Source organism: Borostomias antarcticus (assembly GCF_949987555.1).
Source record: "Borostomias antarcticus genome assembly, chromosome: 24".
NCBI lineage: Eukaryota > Metazoa > Chordata > Actinopteri > Stomiiformes > Stomiidae > Borostomias > Borostomias antarcticus.
Genome location: NC_140257.1, coordinates 14,989,593 through 15,015,627, shown reverse-complemented (window position 1 = coordinate 15,015,627; position 26,035 = coordinate 14,989,593). Strand labels below are relative to the sequence as shown.

At 47.1% G+C, this 26,035-nt stretch overlaps 1 protein-coding gene across 1 annotated transcript in view; it reads right to left on the bottom strand.

The window, feature by feature from the left end:
* The window catches only part of LOC311325588 (cadherin-18-like), a gene marked incomplete at both ends in the record, with an annotated part of 35,195 nt that overhangs the window by 594 nt on the left and 8,566 nt on the right, over window positions 1–26,035 (bottom strand). The window contains 7 exons of the mRNA XM_084458309.1: window positions 6,326–6,580; window positions 9,557–9,671; window positions 11,577–11,701; window positions 13,800–13,936; window positions 14,830–15,083; window positions 16,109–16,296; window positions 19,886–20,053. Coding sequence (XP_084314435.1) covers window positions 6,326–6,580; window positions 9,557–9,671; window positions 11,577–11,701; window positions 13,800–13,936; window positions 14,830–15,083; window positions 16,109–16,296; window positions 19,886–20,053 — 1,242 coding nt within the window. The remainder of the gene's footprint in view (window positions 1–6,325; window positions 6,581–9,556; window positions 9,672–11,576; window positions 11,702–13,799; window positions 13,937–14,829; window positions 15,084–16,108; window positions 16,297–19,885; window positions 20,054–26,035) is intronic.

Genomic DNA, 26,035 nt, shown 5'->3' with positions numbered 1-26,035 from the left:
GAGGGGGGGAGGGAGAGAGAGAGAGAGAGGGAGAGAGAAAGGGAGGGAGAGAGAGAGAGGGTGGGAGGGAGAGAGACAGGGGGGGAGGAAGAGAGAGAGAGAGAGAGAGAGAGAGAGAGAGAGAGGGAGGGAGGGAGGGAGGGAGAGAGGGGGGGAGGGAGAGAGAGAGATAGAGAAAGAGAGAGGGAGGGAGAGAAAGAGAGAGAGAGAGGGAGGGAGGGAGAGGGAGAGGGAGAGAGAATGAAACCCAAGCCCTAAACTCTAACCTTTGACCCTAAAATGAACCCTAACCCTATGGGGCCCATCAAAATGGCCCTACATGTTTTTTTTTCTTGTTTCACTACCCTAGATCATCCCTCCTCCATGTCCGGACTCTGTTCAGGAACCGGACCATAACTGTCTCCCGACTCTAAGAAAATTATACTTTTTACAGTATTATTTACTAGACATCACTGCGATGCAACAAGTCAAAGCTCTCTGCTTTCTCCGCTGCAAGCAACACTTCAAATGTTTTTTGAAGGGTTGGCGTTGGCAGTGTTGCCAGATTTGGAAATGTTCTGCCCATGTGGGCTACCTTTGATCACATTGGGCGGTTGGGAAATCATCAATCCGATCTGGCAACACTGGGGTCATGTGTGTTGACAGTGCAGATGGAGAGCTGAGAGTGCAGCTAACAGTTAGCTAGCTAGCAGCTAGCCTGACGTTAGTCGACATTGAAAATAGGCAATTCAAAAATGAACAGCACACAGGAATGTTGATGTTCTTGAGCTACTCCTGATAAGACCAGCAGGCCCCAGACCCCAGGGAGACCGGACATTCCTATCAGGCAGGGTTAAATTGGGCCGGGGCTATTCGGGGCTCAGCCCTGGCACATAGGTTCCTATATGTCATCAGCCGGAGCTCAACCCCGGCACATCTATCATCAACATCTACTGTACTTGTTAACTAACACGTCTTTATTGTTAAAATAATGCAGCCATTTAATGTTTACCATTAAAGTAAATCACAATTCATTTTAGTTACTGTTCTTTCAAGTTTCAAATGATCACGTTCACTGGCCTGGCTACTCTTAACTTCCCTCTGCCTGTCAGTCATGAGTGAGTACACCTTGGAGTTTGTCTGTATTCTGATGAAACGTTTTCTCTAACAACACCGAGATTTTAGTCTGCCAGGAATTGCTGGCAAGCTATACAGTTAACTAGTGTTAGACAGATATACATTAGCTAAATCAAGCCGCCTAACATGGCAGGCTATCACATCAGTCACGTTAACTAGCTACATTATTGTATAGTTCCCATTAGCAAGCTGGATACATTACTCTATGTTTTGCTCATACTTAGGCAATGCAGAAATTAATCATTTCCTTTAATTTCTCAAGGTACATTATTTTAAAAGCTAAAACAAATGAGACAAAGTGGAGTTAAAAGGAGAAAACTTACTTACAGATGCTTAAGGAATGAAGAAGTTATTATTTTAGCTACTGTAGATAAATTAGCTTTAGGTAATTTGATCATGGCTTAATCTATCATAGGCTGAGTTTGATAAACTAGCCTACAGTGTTTATATTCTAGAATTGAGTTGCCCAACCAGCACAGAGTGGAGCAGCACAGGGTTGAGAATTGTATTTAATCAAGAATATGTTAATTTCAACGAGAGATAGATAATTAAAGGCTTATTATTTGATATTTATGAAGCAGTATTAAAGCGCCACCATCACTGAATTAACAAAATAACAAAAAAAGTGTCATGGGGGACCCTATAAAAAAGCTGTAAAATTGGTGAAAAATTAGGGAATCGTTAACAAAAAACTCTAAAAAATCAATCAATCAATAAATAATGGAGCTGGGAACTTGTTCTTTGGTCCACCCATTCTTGGGACATGTGAGCCTTGTCTGATGAAGGCACAGTCTCCCTGCATCACTGACAACTTGCGTAAAATCCACGAATTAACAAAGCTAACATTGGGTGAGAAACACATACCTGTAGAAAAAAACAGGGATTAGAGCAGCGAAACACTTCTACCTTCAATGACACCAGAGAGCAGCCTGAAGGCACCCAAGGACCCACCCAGCTCAGTCATCAGAAACACAATTAAAATTAAAAAATGTAAATCATATGGCTGAAAATCTCCCGAGGTTAATACTCTAGGGTTGATAATGTTCAATTACTTTCTCTCAACTATGTGATGCAACCACAATGAGAATGAGCCCAAGGAATAAAGTATGGGCACTGATGCATTGCATTTTAACCAGTGTTACTATGTTTTGTAAGTTACTGATTCTGTTCTGTAAAGTCAACCTAAAGATGTTTGATAAATGGTAAATGGACTACACTTATTTAGCGCTTTTCCACCTTAGCGGCACTCAAAGCGCTTTACAATGGCCTCTCATTCACCCATTCACACACACACACCAATGGCGGTAGCTGCCATGCAAGGTGCTAACCTGCTCATTGGGAGCAATTTGGGGTTAGGTGTCTTGCTCAAGGACACTTCGACATGTAGACAGTCGGAGCTGGGATTCGAACCGCTGACCCTTTGATCATTGAACGACCCGCTCTACCAACTGAGCTACAACCGCCCGTTTGATATCAATTTGAAGCTTAAGTTATGCATGTTAGGGAAATGTAATATCATGTTGAAGCCATGACGGACGTTTGATGATTCCTGACTCTTAAGAGAACCCTTGGTTGACCTTTTACGACCCCAGGTGAGTGGTGGTGACAGCCCACACTGTCTGTCTGTCTGTCTGTCTGCCTGTCTGTCTGTCTGTCAGCAATATCACACAAAAAGACCAATTTCTACAAAACTTGGAGGAGCATTGACCAACTTAGCTGCTATATACATCCACCCTCAATATGGGGCAGGGCACATAAACAGGAAGAGAGGTCTAATTGTTTAATGCATGGTCCCATATAGGTCAAGTCCATGGTTTAAAGGCCACAACTGCACACACTGATGGGCAGAGGTCTGTGTTTGTGTTTGACTATGATTTGTACATAGGTGGCGCTACAGTAACCAGCTCAAAATCCGTCTGGAGAGGACCCTAACCCTGACCCTAAATCAAGTCTCGGGGGCTCCATGTGACTGTGCCAGTGTTCAATCGGATCAGGGCTGAACAAGTGAATGGTAGATAAAGAGAAAAAACAATTAAAGATAAGTTTACTTCTTCCAATGAATGTCTTTAATTTGGGACCATCAAAAGGATAATGTGTTGAATCCTGATCGATGCTCTAATCCACCTGGCATTTTGGCTGAAGAGCTCCTGATTCTGAACGCAAGGCCGCTATTAAACCCAGCTGCTTCATAAAACCTGGTAATGCTGATGCAGTTGTCTTCATCCGTCACAATATTCAACATTTCCACCAAAGTATCACATTTATAAAATCCTGCTAGGATTCGCATGGTTAGCTCTCTGAACAAGTTGGAAACTGTCAAAGGTGTCCAACACTGTCAAATCCATCAACATGCAATACCGGATAATGATGACAGTACGAGCAGAGGCAAGTTAGGGCTAGCAGCTCAGAGAGTGTCAGGGTCAGCATGAAAGATATGTTTTGAGCGTGTAGGACCAGGAACTACATCAGGGCCCATGTGACGGACTGTTTTGAGGTCTCAAATCATAGCACCACCCTATGTTCAAATCATAGTCAAACACAAACTCAGACCTCCACCCATAAGTGCATTTTTGTCGTGAGTCTGTGCAGTTGTGGTCTTTATGCTATGGTCTTGGTCAGCTGTGGTCAATCCTCCAACACGTTTTGTAGAAATTGGTCTTATTGTGTGATAAGTGAAAGCATTACCTTCCTCCCCCACAGGAATGGCAGAGGTAAAAATGATGATAATTACCACTTTTCTAACTATATGAGACATTATTATGAGCTGTTATTACATTATAAGCCTCCCCAGTAAGGCTCATAATGTAATAAGTTATTACATTATTACATTATGCACAAATCAGTTATTACATTATGAGTGCATGGTTTTATTACATTATTAACTTTTTAGTTAGTTTATAATGTAATACGTTATTACATTATTTAATAAGTTATTACATTATGAGCCGTTATTACATCATGAGCCTTTATTACATTATGAGCTTTACTACATTATGAGCCTTTATTCAATATGAGCTTTATTACATTATGAGTTGCTACAACCTCTTTTGTGTTTTTCTTGTAGCCTAAAGGACCAAGCTTGTGCCTGATTGATGGGAGTCAATCTGTCTCTGTGGAATTGCCGAAAATCTACCATCTCTCTAAGACAGCTGAGAATTTCTACAAACTCTTCAAATGATCCCACTTCTAGCAAGAGCAGACGTTTTGAATGAGACATTTGCAACCATTTCAGTTCGCTGTACCCGGATAAGCTCTGAATTTGAACTCTTGAGTCTCCGCAACACGCTGGTGCGCACCAACAGTCTATCCTCAAAAAGACTGTTTCGACGGAGAAGCAGCACATCAGGACTTTGAAGTCTGCATTCCACCACCTCTAAAAATAAGGTCACATTCAGGGTTCTTCTGTGTTGTGTTGTTGATGCAAGTGTTTAAGCTTAGAGAATTTAGGACAGGCTGTGATAATCTGCCATCCACTATCGAATTGTATTCACGTTATTTTGATAATTAGTTGTATAACTTCAATATATATATTACAGTATAAGCTTTGATCACCTCGTTGTAGCATCATCACATGGTCTTTAGGTCACTTGATTGAGTCAAAGACTTCCTCTTTCAGATAGAGATTTATAAATTAGACTATTGATAAAGGTTATCGGTTTCCCTGTATAGAACAGGGTGGTGCCCCACACGAGTTGATTTAATGTTATTAAATCCATATTCCTTCATAGTTGTGATAGCCGCGGTATAATCATCATGAGGGTTTGATTCTGGGTCCATTATTATTTTAAATTTACATCAATGATTTAGCCAAATCTTTTAAATATCTTCTTCCTGTAGTTTTTGCAGATGATACTAGTCTTATAGCAACTCATGTTGACTTTAATTCCCTGATTGATTGTGTAAATGGTGAATTATCTATTGTCTCAAACTGGTTCCAACGTAATAAGTTAACTCTTAATGTAAAAAAATGCAACTTTATGATCTGCTGCAACATAAACAAGTCTTACTCCAAAGAGCAAGCTAAAATAGTAATTAATGGATCTGAAATCATACAAGTACAGTACATCAAATTCCTAGGAGTCATTGTCGATGAAAGATTAAAATGGTCGAATCACATCGACATGGTTTGCAAAAGATCTATAAAAAGGCTAGGTATAATGAGAAAGCCCAGATAGCAAGCGGATCTGGGCCATATATGGGCCGGAACTAAGCCACAAGGGCCAGATCTGGCCTGTATATGGCCCAGATCCGCTTGCTATCTGGGAGGTCTGTCCTTTGATCCATCCTTCAGCTCATTTAACTTTATATTATAGTTTCTTGTTTCCTTTTATTAATTACTGCAATATAGTCTGGTCAGCCACACATCCCACATACCTCAACAAACTACTCATTATCCAGAAGAGGTTCTTAAGAATGATTTCTCACTCCAACAGAAATGCACCATCTGCACCTCTCTTCAGAAAATACTCTCTCCTACCAATAGATAAATTGAATGTTTATCAAACATGCTTATTTTTGCACAGGTTTATTAACAGGAAGCATCTCCTCTGCACATTCTGTCATTTCTATATTTTCACATCCATTTTCACATTTCACGTCCATTCACACCACACAAGGCATAGCAACAACAATCTCTACAGACCTCCCAACCGAACATCAAGTCATCAATTCAACATCTCCTGCAGATAGCAAGCGGATCTGGGCCATATATGGGCCGGAACTAAGCCACAAGGGCCAGATCTGGCCTGTATATGGCCCAGATCCGCTTGCTATCTGGGTATAGAGGCCCTAAGCTCTGGAGTAATTTAAGTTAACCTTTAAAATATATATCTTCTTATTTCGTTTTTAAAAAGCAATTAAAAGATGATTTACTTTGGCCCAGTGTGTTAGCATGAAAGCATTAGCCTTTCATTATCTGTTGTACCTCATCTTTCTTTTCATTTACAAAGTCTATTTGTTAGTCGTTAGTCTACTTATAATTTGTACTCCTTTTGATAGTGGTGGAACTCATGTTCAAGCCCATTGGGCTTCGTTCCCCCCTTGCACCGATGTAAAATTAATAAACTCTTAACTCAGTTAAATATTTCATATTTCCATAATTCTTTATGTATTACAAAATGGTAGACCTTTAGTATTTGAGTACCCCTGCCCTAGATTAACAAGACCACACACACACACACACACGCAAACACACACACACAGTTCCTACCCAGTAGTATGAGGACACAGAGGAGAATGGCGACGAAGGCTCCGGTGCTGAGGCCCGCGGTGGAGAGGAAGGCCTGGGCGCGGCAGACGTTGCGCCCCCTGGTGACCCGGAGGCAGACGCACACGCGCAGGGTCAGGGTGGCGGTGCTGCTCAGGCTGGGCTCGCCGCCGTCACGCACCACCACCGGCAGGAAGTACGCCTCCTGCTCCGCCTCCTGGAAGCCACGCCTCCTCGCCACGATGCTGGCCGTGTTGTCTGGAGCGACAGAGGGACGAGCGAGAGGGGGACGAAAGAGGGCGGAAAGAGAGAGAGAGAGAGAGAGAGAGAGGGAGAGGGAGAGAGAGAGAGAGAGGGAGAGAGAGAGGCACAGAGGGAGAGAGAGAGAGAGAGAAAGAGAGGGGGACAGAGTGAGAGAGACAGAGAGAGATAGAGGGAGAGAGAGACAGAGGGAGAGAGAGAGAGAGAGAGAGAGAGGGACAGAGGGAGAGAGAGATTGAGGGAGAGAGAGAGGCCCAGAGGGAGAGAGAGAGAGAGAGGGGGGGGGGGAGAGGGACAGAGAGAGAGAGAGGGAGAGAGAGAGAGAGGGACAGAGGGAGAGAGATAGAGGGAGAGAGAGAGGCACAGAGGGAGAGAGAGAGAGGGGGGGGGGAGAGAGAGGGACAGAGAGAGAGAGAGGGACAGAGAGAGAGAGGGACAGAGAGAGAGAGAGAGAAATAACAACTTGATTCTTCATGTTTTAAAGTGCACAGTGAAGATAGGAAATGAATCGCGAGTTGACAGAGCGATTAACTGGATAATATACAGTATCTCTTGTATTCAGATTCCCCCCCCCCAAAAAAAACACATGCATTTCATCCATTATTATTGTGTTCATCCATCAAACTATTATCTCTAAATGCCTGGCGCTCGAATCACTGAGGCAACAACATCCCAAACAAACCTTCAGACACTTCCTCCAACAGCGAGTCCATCTCTCTCTTCCTCTCTCTCAATATTTCTCTCTGCTTCTGTCTTTTTATGTTCTTCTGCCTTCCATCTCTCTCTGTCTCCCCCTCCTCTCTCACTCACTGCAGCTGTTATAGTTCCACCTTCTGGAGAAGTTCCAGCAGACCCTCCCAGTCCCACTCAGAGCCACATAGGCACATATTGGTATGCATAATCACAACCCTCATCTTCGCAATGCACTCATTAACTCCCCCCCCCCTTCCCTCTGCGGCGAGTCTTCAGCCACGCTTAAGCAAGTCACACGTGACGGCGAGAGGCGAGGGGAGCGCGGCGTGTCTGCGCGGACCCCCCCCCCCCCCCCCGTGTGAGCGTGCGTGCGGGCGTTCGTGCGGCACGTGGCCGGGCGCGAGCGTCTCCTGGCGTGCGGATGTCGGCGAGCGTGTTCCGGCGGAGACGGCGTGACGGGATGCCTTCATTTGCATAGGGATCCTATTGACATGCAGATGGCTTCGCTCCCCCCCCCCCCCCCATTACTGAGACCACCCCTGAGCGCGACCCAGGACGCCGGGAGGAGAGACACATTAGAGCTCCTCCCCCCATCAGGGACCCGCAGGTAAACAATAGAGAGACTCACTCTGCTAACTCACAGCCCACAGATCACAGAGAGAAGGAGAGAGAGAGAGAAGGAGAGAGAGAGGCCCCCACGCAGCCCCTCCAAAACTCCTCTTAGCTCTCTTTCTCTCTCTCTCTCTCCTTCTCTCCCTCTCCTTCTCTCTCTCTCCTTCTCTCTCTCTCCTTCTCTCTCCTTCTCTCTCTCTCCTTCTCTCTCTCTCCTTCTCCCTCTCTCCTTCTCTCTCTCTTCTCTCTCTCTCCTCTCTCAGGGGGAGGTGGGGGTGAGAGAGGGAGGGATGGAGACAGGGGGAGGTGGGGGTGAGAGAGGGAGGGAGGGAGGGGGGGGCGGGGGAGGCCAGAGGAGGGAGGACGAGAGAGGGAGGGATGAGGATGGGCGAAAGTGAAAAGGGGGCGAGCGCCGGGGAAGGAGGTGAGGAGGGAGGCACTGAGAGCAAATCAACGCCGCCGCTAAAAGCACGGAGGAAGCACGCGAGGGAACGAGGGGCCGTCTGGGGAGGCGGAGGGCTGTGAGGTGAGGGCGGGGTGAGAGAGAGAGAGAGAGAGAGAGAGAGTGAGAGAGAGAGAGAGAGAGACGGGAGGGTTTAAAAGCGCAGCGCTACAAAACTCGAACCCGACCCCCTTGCCTGCCTCTGTCCTCCGCGCTGCCGTCTGCTGTCATCCACCCCCTCCCCCTCCCCCCCCCCCCCCCCCCCCCCTCTTCCACCCCCCCCCGAAGCGGCCAATGGCGCAGAGAACAGGGACGGGTAAGTAGAGGAATGCGTCTTTAACGGTGCGCCGCAACCCACCCGGGAAGCTCGCGGTGAAATATGGACGAAGAAGAAGACGCAGGAAAAAAAAAAAAAAAGGAAAAAGAAAAACAACATTGGCCGTTACCAAGGAAACACCGCAGGTCCTAGGAATCCTGGGGGATTGGGGGGCCGGGATTGCAAAACAACAAACACCACCAGATATGTTTGAGTTGGTAATGATGCTCGGGATGCTTTCCTCCCTCAGGCTCAGAGGGACCCTCAGATAAACCGACAGGAAGTTGCAGCGAGCCCCCCAGCCTCTCCTGGCCAGCTGGTGCCTCCTTAGACTAAGCCCAAACGAGCCCAAGATGGAGTAGGGGGAACCGGTGAACGGACTGCACTTATATAGCGCTTTTATCCAAAGCGCTTCACAGCGAAAAGTCTCTCGTTCGCCCGTCCACACACGCGCGTGTTGGCGCGCCAAACTGCCATGCAAGGTGCGATTTGGGGGTGTCTTTGCCCAAGGACACTTCGACACGACATGTGGACAGGAGGAGCCGGGATGTGAACCGATGACCCTTCCGTCTTTGGACGACCCGCTCTACCTCCTGAGTCACAGCTGGCACTGTTAGTCCCGCCACTTGGCTAGCTAAGCACTTGTATTTAGCTTTTCCCTAAAAAAACAGAGCAGGTACACCATTCAAACTGAGACCAAGCAGGAGCTAGCCACATATAGTATACTATACTACTATATACTATGTGCACTATAATTCTACAACACCCTGTATGTATAATTCCTGTAGGGTTGAACACACCCCCACACCAAACCGGCGCTAGACTCTTCTCTAACGCTTTCTCTTCCAATTACAGTGAAACGTTGAAGCGCTCCAAACCAAAACCGCAGCCGAAGCTACGACAACCTCACCTTCGTTATCTTTCAGCGTGAAGTTGGGGTTGGCCGCGAGCTCGCTGGACAGAGTGAAGGAGAAACGGCCGTTGGCAAAGTTGTCCATGTCGGCCGGTCTAATGGTCTGGATCACCTTGAGGAGGAGGAGGAGGAGGAGGAGGAGGAGGAGGAGGAGGAGGAGGAGGAGGAGGAGGAGGAGGAGGAGGAGGACAGGTGGAGAGAGGGATAAGGAGAGAACAGTATTCTGTCAGAGAAAGAACCACAGAAGCTTACGCTAAGGCCTAGCACTTATGGGTTTTGTGCACAGGGTGTATAGAAAGATCCGGGTTCCTCCAGGGATCTGAGGCAGAGGTCTGGCAGCGGGGTATTAATGGCCGTACATCCAGAGACGGGCTCATCCGCCGGAAGCTCTTCAGCCCATTATCAACCACAGAATGACAAGCTTGCTCCTTGGTGTCAGGTTAGATAGGAGGTTAGAGCTCTGAGGACGAGTTCAAATGCAGGGCAGGGGTGGGAGCTGTGTGTGTGTGTGTGTGTGTGTGTGTGTGTGTGTGTGTGTGTGTGAGAGAGAGAGAGAGAGAGAGAGAGAGAGAGAGAAAGAGAATGTTTGAGTGAGAATAAGGCTTTTTTTTTACAGTACATTGCTGTGTTTTTTTTTTGCGTTTTGCGGCGCACACACAGGCCAGTTCCAGGCGTGAGGTAATGACCTCGGCCTGCCTGTCTCTCGGTATCCCATCCCCTGGCAGGTCATCAGCTCATTAGCGAGTCCGGCTGCAAACCGCGGTCGGTACGCGACCTCGCAGTCGCGCCGGACGACGCGCCAATTAGAGAATCTCCTCACCTCTCTGCGGTACCACGGCTACTTCCTGTCAGCTTGAAGAGCAGCGCGGAACCCGGGGGCGAGATACTGCAGCAGCTCCCGGGTGAGCTTGATTTAGCCCGTCCTGGATCCCAGAATGGAAACAACAGAATAGTTCCAATAGGGCAACCCGAATCAGGTGCACCAATCGGCGAATCAGGCGCACCAATCGCCGAATCAGGCGCACCAATCAACTAGTATTTGAAAAAACTAGAATAGGATACTGCACTACTTCAAATACTACCCTCTCCACACGGGACCCAGATAAAGTATACCCCCTAGCTATTAATTACACTAACTGTACTGCGTGTTTTCATGTGCTCCTTTTATCGGACGCGGCGGAATAATCCATTTGACATTGCGTCAGGCTACTGTACCTCCTGCCAAATATCCCTCAGAAAGATCCTAGGAATTAATTCGTTGCAGTGCTGGCAGAAAAGCCCTCCACACTGGTGGGGTCTTAGCATGCGGTCTTCTGATGCCCCCCCCCCCCACCCCACCCCGGTCCAGCTAACCGATTACTGGCGGCAGCCTCCTTAGTCATCTCCATTGAAGGGGGAAAATAAAAAGCCGGGGGGGGAAACACCCTATAGCGATGAGAATCGGGGCGGCCGCGCTTTTCTGCGCCGGGACCCGAATCTGAATAAAGGACGATAAACATTTTGTGCGAGAGAGGTGCGGCGCGGGTTTTAATGCGGCCGCTATCTGCCAGCGGAGACACAGGCGCACGCTGAATAATTTATGGGTTCAAGAGGCTGCAAAGTCTGCAGCTCCACAGATAAATCCTTTCCTGATGGTGTCAGAGACACGCAGCAGAAAAAAAAATGGGGGTGAGGGTGTGTGTGTCTGTGTGTGTGTGTGTGTGTGTAAGTGAGCGAGAAAGAGAGAGTGACTTTGGGGTGGAGGTGGGGAAGCGTGCGGTGTGGTCTTACATGAAATGGACCGTACTTGCATAGTTGTTTGCGTACAGTATTTGCGAAAGGGAATCGTTGAAACAGTGTAAATTTGAGGGGTGCTGGAGGGGGGTGGGGGGGGGTGTAAGATCACAAGAATACAGATGAGACCCTTGGGTGTGGTGGGGGGGGGGGTGTTGGGGGGTCTGGGGCTGGTGAAAGAGAGCTGTAGAGATGGACGGACGCCTGGCGAAGGGCGGGGCTCTTTTCCCGGGGGTCAGCTGACCTGTCCGGCTCTGGCGCTCTCGCACACGACGACGTCGCGGTCGTCCGCCGCCACGGAGGGGGCGTTGTCGTTGACGTCCAGCACCTGGACGGTGACGGGGACCTGGCTGACCTGACGAGGGTTGTCTGGAGGCAACAACAAGAAAACAACACAGAAACATGTTTTAAAAAAATATAATAAAAAATAAAAATAAAATAAAAAAAACACAAAAACACAAAAAACATCATACTGAAAATATCATAAGTGGTGAATACTTCACACTTGTACATACAGTGCTATTCTCCTTTTTTGGTTTTGTGAAAAAAAAAGAAAAAAAAAATCAAAAGAGAAAATGTTCTATTTTGTTATTCTCCAGCCTAGTACAGCGTTCTGTTAGTGTTCTCTGTTCTGTTAGTGTTCTCTGTCCTAACCTCACATGGGCAGCTGGGTAGACACTTATGGTGCGTGTACAGAGCCATGCTATTAAGGCTAGCTCCCTGCTGAGTACAGCCCAGTCTGTGTGTGCGAGTGATGGAGTGTGTGTGTGTGTGTGTGTGTGTGTATGTGTGTGTGTGTGAGAGAGAAAGAGAGAGAGATAGTATGTGTGTGTGTGGGTGTGAAAGAGAAAGAGAGAGAGAGAGAGAGAGAGAGAGAGAGAGAGAGTATGAGGGTGTGTGTGTGTGTGAGAGAGAGAGTGTATAAGATTGTGTGTGTGTGGGGGGGGGGGGGTATGTGTGTGTGTGTGTGTGTGTGTGTGGGTATATGTGTGTGTGTGTGTGTGTGTGTGTGTGTGTGTGTGTGTGTGTGTGTGTGTGTGTGTGTGGGCGGGTGAGAGAGTAAAAGGAGTGTGTCTCGCGGGTCTTCCCATATTGCAGCACTCAGGCCCAGTGCAAATTCCCTTTGAGAGGTGACCTGGTCACTCAGTTGCTCCTGTGCAGGGCTCTGCACACTTTCCCTCTCAACACCTATCTCTCTCTCTCCCTATCTCTCTCTCTCTCTCTCTCTCTCTCTCTCTCCCTATCTCTCTCTCTCTCTCTAGGCCACAGTCTCTCCCTGCTGAAATAACATGTCCACGGAAAGGTGAGGTCGGATTTAACGATTCGTTCTGTTGACTCTGCCTCATCTGAACGACGCTGCATCACATTCAGAGATGCCCAGTCCAGCCCATGAACAACAAGACAAGAGAGAGAAAGAAAACAGTCCATTGTCTGTGACCATGGGCGACTTTATAGGGGGGGGCAGCCCAACTCTGCTCAAATTCTTAAAAAAAAACAAAAAAAACAAAACAACAACAACTAATTAACACAATTATTAAATACATAATTGTGGTTTGTACCAGTTTGTCTTAGGTCATCATTCATTTTAAAAGTGTATTTATTACTTAAACTAGGCTACCTTTAATTTGATACCTTGAATACCTTTGATTTGATAGTTGATTTGGTATGAATGGCACAAAATAAAATGACATTGACATCGATTGGCCTCCTCCACCTTCTGCAGCATCACACCATGATGTTACACACTGGCGCAGCACCTATCCCATAATGCACAGCGAGGCTAGACAGGTGTTGTTTTGTGCAGGATGCCAGGAGAACGCGCCTCACGCAGACGCGGAGTGACAACATGCTCTGATAGCAAGCGGATCTGGGCCATATACAGGCCAGATCTGGCCCTTGTGGCTTAGTTCCGGCCCATATATGGCCCAGAATTATTACACATCCGCTTGCTATCTGGGTGTGGAGTGACAATCATTTGTCTTAACTTGCTTGTAGTGCTGGATAAATCAGTCCGCAGGTCTATAGATTTCATCTGTAGCCTATTGTCAAGCTAGCTAGCATTTCATTAAATTATTAAATATTTTTTTAGGATTAGGTTTCTGTAAAACACTTTGTCGAGATTGAATGGTTTTACATGTCTGTACCGAGTACATGGATATATTGGACAGAGTGGATAAGATGGAGTCCTCTACAGAACATTTGCATACGTAACGACTCTCCACTGAGCTTCAGTATAAGTGAGGTGCTTGTGCTCCTCTAAACGTCACTATCTACTTTGCAAGAAGAGCGGTAGGAACTCAAGGCCCCTCGAGTAGACATGACTGTATGTACTGTAGCCAGCTGTGGAACACTATCAAAGTTAAAGTTGCAAAAAATGATGTCACTATAGTCAGTTACCATGCAGCCAATCAGATCTGGTTTTTACAGGCATGCGTTTGACAGGACCTCCTCCTCCTGTGTTACTCACCAACCTCGGCGGCCATGACAGTGATGTTGTGCCAGGCTACGTCCTCCCTGTCCAGAGGCTGGGTGGTTCTGATGACCCCGCTGTTGACCCCCACTGAGAAATACACCGGACCCTCCGCGCTGTTGTCTATGAAGTACCTAAACACAGGACCGTAACAGGTTCACGAACGAATGAACGAATCGATCCGTCACAGAACAAAGGAACAAATGTGTTCCCCGAGTTGAATTGGTTAAACTCACTCCTCAGTATAAATGCCGCCCACCATCTAATCGCTAGCTCTTGGCACAGCTTGCTAAAGTGGTGTTTATGTCAGGTTGCCATGTGCGTTGGCAAGTCAGAGGACGTGAGATCAACAGCGGAAAGTGAGGGTGTGAGGGTGGAAGCAACACTGATGAGCAACACAGTGAAACCTGTGAGAAATACACAAATTAATTACCTCCGCCTCAGCGCCGTGGATGGGTATCACAAAACACAAACTACCACACTGCTTTTCATGAAACTCGGTGGAGAGGTGAAGCATGGGCCAATCTAGAACCTGTTCAACTTTGGAGTTCACAGAGCCACAAAATGCATTCAGCGGCGGAGGTCAGAGACTAGCAAAGTCACAGGATCAGAGATGAGCAAAGTCCCAGGATCAGAGATGAGCAAAGTCACAGGATCAGAGACCGGCAAAGTCACAGGATCAGATGCTAGAGATAAAGGAACAAATCAGTCCACAATCTCTCTTTCTCTCTCTCCCACTCTCTCTCTCCCACTCTTCCACTCTCTGTCTCTCTGTCTCCCCCTCTCTCTCTCCCCCAATCTCTTTCTCTCTCTCTCTCGCTCTCTCTCTCCCACTCTCTCTCCTTCTCTCTCTCTCCCACTCTCTGTCTCTCTCTCCCCCAATCTCTCTCTCTCTCTCCCACAATCTCTCTCTCTCTCTCTCCCCCCCCCAATCTCTCTCTCTCTCTCTCTCTCTCTCCCCCCCAATCTCTCTCTCTCTCTCCCCCAATCTCTCTCTCTCTCTCTCTCTCTCTCTCTCTCTCTTTACCTCATGGCGCTCTTGGTGCTGTCGGGGTCCTGGGCGGTCACCGTGCCCACCTGGGTCCCGGCGGGCGAGTTCTCGTACACGTCCAGGATGTAGTAGTCCATGGAGAAGACGGGCGGCTCGTCCACGTCCCCCACCACCACCCGCAGCGACGCCGCGTCCCTGAAGGGGCCCAGGTGGGAGAAGCGGGGGTCCAGGTGTGTGTTCACCCCCTCGATGTGCAGCGTGTGGGTTTTCCTCTTCTCGTAGTTCAGAGGCTGCGGACCCAACACACCCGCAGTCAGTCCCAGTGACCAATCACAGGGAGGGAGGGAGGGAGGGAGGGATGGATGGATGGATGGATGGATGGATGGATGGATGGATGGATGGATGGATGGATGGATGGATGGATGGATGGATGGATGGATGGATGGATGGATGGATGGATGGATAGATAGATAGATAGTAGGTAGGTAGGTAGGTAGGTAGGTAGACAGGTAGATAGGTAGGTAGGTAGGTAGGTAGGTAGGTAGGTAGGTAGGTAGGTAGGTAGGTAGGTACGTGGTAGGTAGGTAGGTAGGTAGGTGGTAGGGTAGGTAGGTAGGTAGGTAGATAGGTAGACAGGTATATAGGTAGGTAGGTAGGTAGGTGGTAGGTAGGTAGGTAGGTAGGTGGTAGGGTAGGTAGGTGGTAGGTAGGTAGGTAGACAGGTAGATAGGTAGGTAGGTAGGTGGTAGGTAGGTAGGTAGACAGGTAGATAGGTAGGTAGGTAGGTAGGTAGGTAGGTAGGTAGGTAGACAGGTAGATAGGTAGGTAGGTAGGTAGGTAGGTAGATAGTAGGTAGGTAGGTAGGTAGGTAGGTAGGTGGGTAGGTAGGTAGGTAGACAGGTAGATAGGTAGGTAGGTAGGTAGGTAGGTAGGTAGGTAGATAGTAGGTAGGTAGGTAGGTAGGTAGGTGGGTAGGTAGGTAGGTAGACAGGTAGATAGGTAGGTAGGTAGGTAGGTAGGTAGGTAGATAGTAGGTAGGTAGGTAGGTAGGTAGGTAGGTGGGTAGGTAGGTAGGTAGGTAGGTGGTAGGTAGGTAGGTAGACAGGTAGATAGGTAGACAGGTAGATAGGTAGGTAGGTAGGTAGGTAGGTAGGTAGGTAGACAGGTAGATAGGTAGGTAGGTGGTAGGCAGGTAGGTGGCAGGTAGGTGGTAGGTATGACCTGGATGTCACTACGCCATTCTGCCGACCTCCTCCTGGTTCGTGCACGTGTGTGTATGGACGTACAGGCTCCGCCCCCCGCCACAGCTGCCCACCTGTTTGAGCGAGATGATTCCTTCCCTGCGCTCGCTGTCGGCGGTGATGGAGAACAGGGCGGCGCTGTCGGGGTTCGTGATGCTGTAGTCCATGTCGGCGTTCACGCCCAGGTCCTCGTCGTTGGCCTTGATCCGGCCCACCGCCTTCCCCACGGGGGCGGACTCCGGCACGTACAGCTGGTAGTTCCCTGAGAGGGGGTCACGACTGGCGTTACCACCGTCTCAACATGGCCGACGTTATCACCATTATAACAGGGTGGTGTTATCACTATTATAACAGGGCTGGTGTTATCACTATTATAACAGGGCTGGTGTTATCACTATTATAACAGGGCTGGTGTTATCACTATTATAACAGGGCTGGTGTTATCACTATTATAACAGGGCTGGTGTTATCACTATTATAACAGGGCTGGTGTTATCACCATTATAACAGGGCTGGTGTTATCACCATTATAACAGGGCTGATGTTATCACCATTATAAGAGGGTGGTGTTATCACCATTATAACAGGGCTGATGTTATCACCATTATAACAGGGCTCGTGTTATCACCATTATAACAGGGCTCGTGTTATCACCATTATAAGGCAAAAGATACTACACGATAGTCAAGGAACTTTCCCAGACTTGTGTCAAGAGCTAGAGATAAATTAAATATCCGATTTAAAAAAAAATTGCTCGGCTCTTTCCTGATCAGCGGCACGAGTTGAAGAAACGTGTCAGTCCACTCATCCAGACGCAAAAACCCAAACTACACTTCTCTGATAATTACTGCCCTTCTTGGCAACAGGTAAGCTAAAGCTTTAGTTATATTAACATCACAGCATTTTTTTATGGTTTGATAAGTGCAATGATTCTGAATAAAGTGCTTAAATGTGTGTGCTATGTGCTTGCCAATATCTACAGGGGAACGTTTCAAGAGCCTTACAAGTTCAAAGTGGGAGTGTCAACAATTCGGAAACTGGTTCCTGAAATCTGTCCAGAAATCTACCAGGTTTTAAAAGAGAAATACATGAAGGTATGTGTGATATATCTGTTTTGCTTTTTAGATATGTTGATGCGTATTATAGTGCAGTGTGTAGGCATATCGCCATTCCTTCACAATGCAGGCTATGGTGATGGGCCCTCTCTATGCTGAAACCAGATGCTGACAGGCCATCTCTATGCTAAAACCAGATGCTGACACCCTCTCTATGCTAAAATAGCACTTCCTGACATATTGTGGATGACAATGGCAGACAACTGGGTGCAATCAGACCAGGTTGCATAGGATACATGTGGATGGAAAATGATGTGCTTTTTACACACTAATGTGTCCATACAGTATAAGGACTACACATTTTCTGTTATATTTTGACATAATCTCTGTGTAGAAATAAAACTCTTAACACAATAGTTGTGTTACTTTTACACAGCTAACACAACTACTGTGTTCAGCATTTTAGTTGTGTGTTAGTTATGTTGGATTTGCTAACACGGTGTGTCAAATACTGTATAACACAGAATGTGTAGTCCTTATATAGACAAATTACTGTGTAAAAAACAACACATCCTTTTTAAGAATGTACATTTCATGGGTTATACAAGTCAATCATTTCACCTTGACTCAGGGTCCAAATAAATAACATGACCCATTGTATTGTCAGTTCCCAGAGCCCGGACACAGTGGAAGAGTGGCAGCAAGTAGCAGGTGGATTCCAGGCTCAGTGGAACTTGCCTAACTGCCCAGGTGCTCTGGATGGGAAACACATCAGCATCCGCCCCCACCAGGAAGTGTCCCAAGAAGATGGAGACAAGACCCTGACCTGCGGCAGGCATCCCTGCCACTCACAACCAATGTTCCAAGTTAGAAAAAACATCTAATATCTTTTTTAAAAAGAAGTTTGAACCTACATTTTAGAGTTTGAATATTGTAATATTAATAAATAATATTATTTATCAAAGATTATGCAGCGAATCGTGTCCATGCACGAAACGTTCATTTCCCGTGCTGTCAAAAAAGTTCACGTAATTTATTTATGGGCAATAATCCAATAATCCAGACCCAGCACCTTATCGAAAGACGAAAGACTCAGCGAGGGGTAACAGTGTTCACAGTACAATATTACAGTCAAGGGTTATTTTATTAGGCTATTATATTCCTGAAACATCTTTAGAAAAAATACCTATAAATTTGAATATCTTTCGAACTCTACTAAATTAATTCAAATATATTCAAACTCAATTTCCTGGCGCTTTTGCCAGCCCTAGAGCAAAGCTGCAGAGGGAGGAACTACACCGTGACTGTGTCTCTGATATCGGTGTGGTGCCTTTTCAGTGGGACAAAATATAGGAAATGTCATATTTTAGTATAGTGTTTTGATTTTGTTTGTGGTTGTTTGTTCCCTTGTTTGTGCGCTACTTGCATTGCATCGTTCATAAACACCAGCTCATGTGTTTATGAACGATGACTAAACAGAAGTTTAGCTTGCTCTCCTATTTTAATGTTTTTCCGAAAAACAAACTGGTCCCCCTATGTCTTAGTTATCGGTGCTGTCGCCATTCCGGCAGGGGGGGGGGGGGTTAGCCCAGTCGTATAGAATATACAGTACAGTGTTAGTATTTGGACAGGTGTATTCTGGAATCTGGTTTGTATATTTATCTGCTGTGTTTGGCCAACTCCCATTTGTATACCTCTATCTACTTGTCAAATCATCAACTGTAACAAAACAAAAGTAATTGACCGACTTGTCTTTCCCCCGTTAACTTATTTCCCTCAGTCGATAACCCATTGACTTCTCTCCTCCTTCCACCAACATTTTAATAGATAAAACTTTTAGATTTTGAATAACGTCTTTGTCTTCCTCCCTTGCGTTTATTGTGACCAGGGGTGAAGCGGAGGGTAAACCCAAGTAAAATGTTTAGGTGTGTAACCTCTTTAAAATGAGGCAGAGAGTTTTCTCACCTATTTTCTGATCAATTGTGTTAATCAATGAGAGAAAACAAGGTGGGTAAACGCTGCAGTCGGCAGAATTTACCCCCTTCTGTATTTCCCACGACACCTCTGATTGTAACTGAAGGTGTTTGCATTATCTCTATATTGCAAAGGGAATTGGATTGTTATTCAAGGTTCTCCTGTGTCTGAAAACACACCGAGGTGTTAACTTCTCATTTTCCTCTAAACTAGTCACATTGATTCTGAACAGAAAGCACTGATAGCTTATCAGATGAGCAGGGAACTGCAGATACATTCGCCGCTGGGTTTTTCCAGACTTCATACACGGGACATGGCTTCACCTGTAGCCTACTTCACTAGTCACGGTGTTCTGGATTAGATTAGATTCAACCTTGCGCCGTAGCATACAAGCTACTGAAATGCAGTTGGATAGCTATTTTTCTGAAATGCGTGTCATAACAATCCAATGCATCTACATTAAACTAAGTTGTTCCAAAGATTTTACAATTTGTGAATGAAAATTTGAGATATTGGGCTTTTTGTCCCATGACTTTTTTGTCACCGTAATGGCAGCCATGTTTAATAATCACTGGCCTCAGTTTGTTTGCTTTCGTCACTTCTGTGACTTCTGTGAGCCAATCAGTGATCTCTCTTTTCCCCGACGTGACAACTCACTCCGATGCCAACCAGACATGCTCAGATGTCCCGACTCGTCCCGAAAAATCTCCGACGTACCGCACCGACTCGGTGCCGCCGACACTCACCACGCTCGCGGACGGCCGATTGCCGGCCTGGCGGGTCAGGGTGCTTGTAACGGACGCCGGGTCTGCTTGTACTTACTCTGCGGGAATCTGGGCGGGTTGTCGTTGACGTCAGTCAGCGTGACGTTGACAGTGGTGGTTCCTGACAGGCCGCCCACCGAACCGGCCATGTCCTTGGCCTGGACCACCAGGAGGTAGCGCTCCCGGCCCTCGCGATCCATGTTGGGCAGCGCCGTCCTGATCACCCCTGGGGGGGGGTGGAGGAAGAGAGAGGGGAGGGGGTAAAGCAGTGGTACTGTACACATATATACATTCACATAGGCACTCATCAAACATACAGTTCCACAGAGAATGATGCATGCGTCAACGAAACTGTAGCTGACCTGCATGACCTTCCGTCACGATGCGGACATAGCTGATCTCCTCCCCTCCTCCACTAACCCCCTGCCCCCCGCTCCGACCCCCCCCCCCCCCCCCCCCCATAATGTCTCTCCTCCACACCTCCAGCCCCTGTAGAGCCCCCCAGGCTCTGCGATGCTGTGTTACTCGCTTCAGAGCTTCACAAAGCAGAGGGCCATCTGCCTCGCTCTGTTGCACGGGGGGCGGGGCACACAGGGGGCAGGCAGATTGACCGGGCAGCCGGCACCTGGAATGGAGGCCCCTGTGTGTGTGTGTGTGTGTGTGTGTGTGTGTGTGTGTGTGTGTGTGTGTGTGTGTGTGTGTGTCATGGGCTGGATCAGACAAGCTGCAGGCTCGGAATGCAAGGCTGTCCTTAGCTGGACCACATAATTGGCAGAACGGAGGCTTTTATAACACACACTGTTGATTCTGTGTGTGTGTGTGTGCGTGTGTGTGTGTGTGTGTGAGTGTGTGCGGGCGTGTTGTGGCCATGTCAGTCCGTCATCGCCCACTGGGATTATAAAGGTTAACTTATACAGTACAGTCACAGAGAGGGGAGACAGCTGGGAAGACCCCTGAACGCTGAGGTGCAGCAGTCACAGCGTCAACACAGCTCCTGTATTCACACCGCATCCCAGAGTAGGAGGACTGATCTAGGATCAGGTCTAAGCCAGCTAGCCGTCCACAACTCTTATTCAAAAGTAATCCCAGATCAGCGCGCTGTGATCACAAGATCAGCACGTTTAGTTTAGATCGATAGACCGACAGATAGATAGATAGACCGACAGATAGATAGATAGACCGACAGATAGATAGATAGATAGATAGATAGATAGATAGACCGACAGATAGATGGATAGACCGACAGATAGATAGATAGACCGACAGATAGATAGATAGATAGATAGATAGATAGATAGACCGACAGATAGATAGAAAGATAGATAGATAGATTTGATCCATATATACCATAATATACCATAATATACCATATATACCATAATATACCATATATACCATAATATACCATATGCACGGTGTGCAAAAGGTTCTTAAGTACAGAAGGGTGAAGCGAACCTTGGCAAATCCTTTACTTTCCATCAGATTTATTTCCACTACAACTGGCAGACCACAATCTGTGAGGTACGTGTGCCAGAACGAGTGGTCAGCAACTCTGGGGCCACACACCGGACTGTCCTGCCTCTATTCCTAATCACCCTCATAACTGACTTCAGGTACACTGGGTTTTTCCTGGCTCAGAATGGGCCATTGGGGGGTGATGCGCACACAATTTTGGGGGGGAAACGTCTGTTTTATGGCGAGTATTATAGGCCGATATTCTTCGCTGTGGTTCTGACTGAGTTCCTCTTTCACAATCGCAGGAAATCTCCCGACATGACACAAAATGGATATGAAGACAAAATGTTTAGGATACTTATAACCTGTCTATTAATGATCTTGATTACTAGTGGTCCATACCATGGACAATGCAAGAAAGAGGGATAGACTGCACTTGAGAGAAGTTATCAAACGCATTTGGAGAGGATTTTAATTGCTATTTTTGTTCTCAATTTTTAGCATTTTGGCACTGTTATTTTCCTCTGGCTCTGGCTAAGATCTCTGTGGGGGGCGCCAAAAATTACACTATGCAGGAAAAAGCCTGGGTAGAACTCAAAGACATGCCATGTGCAGAAATTCTCGGACGACTCTGCCATTGGATGTGTGTGTGTGTGTGTGTGTGTGTGTGTGTGTGTGTGTGTGTGTGTGTGTGTGTGTGTGTGTGTGGGGGATACAGAACACAGAGGCCTGCTGGAGGACTTGGCTGAGAGGTGCAAGCGGAAGCAGCTTAACGTCGCGAAGCCCAGGGAGACGGTGGTGGACTTCAGAAGGAGCCGAGGCTCCTGGCTCCATCCAGGGGGGCTGATGTGGACATGGTCCAGACATACAAGTACTCAGGAGCGCACATGGACACCCGTCTGGAATGGGCAGGAAACACGGAAGCCACACAGAGTCGGGACAGAGTCGGCTATATTTCCTGAAGAGGCGCTGGTCCTTCGAGGTGCCACATGTAGAGCAATGCTGAACATGCGCTGGGGGACGCAGCTTCACAGATCAGGAGGGCGGGCCCAGATAGCATGCGGATGTGTAATGATTCTGGGCCATATATGGGCCGGAACTAAGCCACAAGGGCCAGATCTGGCCTGTATATGGCCCAGATCCGCTTGCTATCTGGGGGGGCCTCGGTCCCAAGGTGTCGGCCTAGACTCGGTGACAGCGTCGGAGAGACGGATACTGGCCACCGCGGACGTGTCCCCATCTTCCACATGACAGGCTGCGGTCAGGCGGAGGAGTACCTTCAGCGGGGGGGGGGGGGGGGGCTGCGGTTTCTCCACAGAGGGGGGGTTCAGGAGGTCGCTCTCACCGGATGCTGATATGAACGGTGACGCGTGTCAAACTGTGAGCTGAGCATCGTGATCGGCCTGCTGCCGAGATTGAAGAGGGCGAGACGGGGAAGGGACGAGAAGGGAGACAAAGGAGAGAAGACAGATCGAGGGGATATAACAATGGGGAGAATTGAGAGAGAAGAGAGAGAGAGAGAGAGAGAGAGAGAGAGAGAGAGAGAGATTGTACAGTCTTAAGAGAGGACAGCCATTTAAAGACTATTTATGGAGAAGATTGTATATTGGGCTTTAACGATATCCACTGGAGAGGGACTATGCATCAACTCAATTCCTTTCACTGCCACCGTTCAAGCACAGTTGCACACAGCCCTGGAAGAGAGCATTGTGGCCCATTCCTTTTCCTCTGGTCTCAAGTATACCACTTTCTCAATACTTCAAAACTTCACAAGCTTTACGGTCGCATCACTGTTCATCAATACACAAGTGAACCGTCGACTGGGTACATGAACCACCAACACACAGTTACAGTAGTCATATAATCAAATTAATCACAGCATACACATGTGATTAATATGCGATACACATAGTACAGAGAAATGTTCTCCCGTTAACTCCTAGATTGTGGACCCACCAAGCAAGAGAGGTAAAAAAATAATAAAAAAAAACATATAAAGGGAAAAATACTACTGTATATACTAGTACATACTAGGAGGGGATGGGAGGCTGGGGGCGTAGGTGAGGTTGTGCATTGGGATGGATGGATGGATAGATGGATGGATGGATGGATGGATGGATGGATGGATGGATGGATAGAGAGAGAGACAGAGAGAGAGAGAGAGAGAGAGAGAGAGCATATTGATATGTACAAGTATATTCCCAGTGCAGCATGTAGATATTCTACCAAGTATAAATATAAAGTGCAGTTGTGCTGAGTTCAACAGATGCTGTCTTCATTCAAGATCCTGATGGCCTGAGGGACGAAAGTCCTTCTGAGCCTCTCTGAGCTGGTTTTGAGAATGTGGTTCCTCCTCAAGGACATATTAGTGGACAGACCCGCCAGCCCCATGGGCCCAAGAGCTCAGGGGGCCCTTTCATTCTTGTCACATAGTCTAGTTTAATCATTCATGTCAATAACTTCGCCTCAAAAGTCCTTCTGAAAAACTGAATAGCCTGAACATTCACTTTGAAGACTTCAAGAACAAGAAAGAAACCATCATTAAACTTTTTAAGCTTTTAAATTAGTGTTTATTCCCTACGGGTGCTGAAGACACTATGCTCCATGCAGGGCAAATTCAAAAGCGTGATGAGGTGAATTTAAAGTGGAGGTCTCTACCATGTTCATCAGTTTGAATGTGTCGAATGTATTGGTGTACGATGTTTTTCTGTTGTTTTATGGTCTTGAAATACTGTGCGAATGCTTTGTAACCGGGGGAACCATCGCAAATGAGACCTCGGTCAGTGGGTTCCCTTTGATAAATAAACGCCGCATATTAAAAATACATGCGCTGTAGCGAACTGACAAGGGCCTAATTAGTGGTCCCGCCCGGCGGAGAGGCTCTGTTTCCTGTTCCTGTCTCTCTGCCTACTGTGTCTCACTAGGCTCTCTTATCACCACGAGTTCGCGAGCCGCCTAGGAAATGGCGGAAGAGCGTGTTGTGGACACGGCGCTACTGTGTTTGGGGACTGGCTGCCTGCATCGCTGTCTCAGTGAAAGAGGCTGCCTGTGATCCACATTTGACCTTTTATGTGTCACTTTTAAGTGTCACCTTTGACCTTTCGCTTTGTCCTGATGCTTTTAATGTCTCATGTAAAGCACTTTGCCTTGCCTTGTTGCTGAAATGTGCGATACAGATAAACTTGACTTGCCCTGCTCCGCCCTAGGGGACGTGGAGTCGACGCCTTGTAGGAGAACTAACCCTGGTGCCAGGTACCGTGCTGGTATCTCTTGTGCCAGGTACCGTGCTGGTATCTCTTGTGCCAGGTACCGTGCTGGTATCTCTTGTGCCAGGTACCGTGCTGGTATCTCTTGTGCCAGGCACTGTGCTGGTATCTCTTGTGCCAGGTACCGTGCTGGTATCTCTTGTGCCAGGTACCGTGCTGGTATCGCTTTTGCCAGGCACTGTGCTGGTATCGCTTGTGCCAAGCACCTCGGAAAGGCATCGGAAATGACTAATTTTAACAAAGTTTTTTTTATGTGTTTTGGGGAGGTGAAATGCCGTATACATTACATTACATTACATTACAGTCATTTAACAGACGCTTTTATCCAAAGCGACTAACAATAATTGCATTTAACGTAGGAAAAGCCGATGTACTACTACTTGCCAAATACCGTAAACCGTACCGTGTAACTAGATACCGTACCGTACCGTAATGCAAAAATCCATACCGGCTCATCCCTACTCTCAATAGCGCACGTGTAGAACCCCCTGAGTATCTGGAGAGAACCGCACGTGTGGAACCCCCTGAGTATCTGAAGAGAACCTCAGAACATCTTCAGACGCCCGAGGAGGAAAACGAGCTTCGCCTTGACGTCCTGTCCTCCACCACAAAATAGACGTGATACATGACAGACAACACGCTGCGCAGCGGACAGCCTGTCAAGGACGCGATGCGTCTGCGAGCACAGGCAGATTAAACAAAACACGAACGTACCCTTCCAATTCAAGGAAGAGTCACTTTGCTTTTGTTATTGAAAAATTGAGCTCCTTTTATCTTCCCCTTCCCTAATTAATGGTCATATGTGAATGTGTGTGTGTGTGTGTGAGAGAGAGAGAGAGAGAGAGAGAGAGAGAGACTGTGGGGGGGGGGGGGGGTTGGAAGGGATAATATAGGGCTAAAAGATATCCTGGCCTCTGCCAGAACAAACGTAACATTGCCAGACACTCAGCCCCCAGAGAATGTTCTGGACCTGGAGATTGCAGGCCAGAAGCCACCTGCCTGGACCAGTAAGTTCAGCTGTCAACACACACACACGCACACGCACACACACACACACACACACACACAGCACAATAGTATTAATCAGACCCTTAGCATTCAGCTGGGTACAAATGAAAAAATGTAGCAGCAGGAATATGCTGCAATGTGGTCGGTGATATCTAATGGAGAAGCAAATGGATTGCAGCCTTTTCTTTCTAATTTTTGTAGAGAGGATCATCTCTAATGAGCCACTTCCTTCATTTGGTAGTGTGAGATCACCCAGTGATAAAATCACAACCTTATCCTTTATTTTACCTCTTTCTTCCTTTTTTTGTTTAAGTAAAACATAAATCAAAATGTTTTACAGGTGACCACTTTTTAAAATGAACCCATTTATACCCATTTAATGCAAATACCAACTACAGTATACAGTAGGCCTAAGTGCAAATGAATGAATCTTTTTCATCCAGTTCTTCAGCACTCAATAAGCTAACAGTGAGACTGTC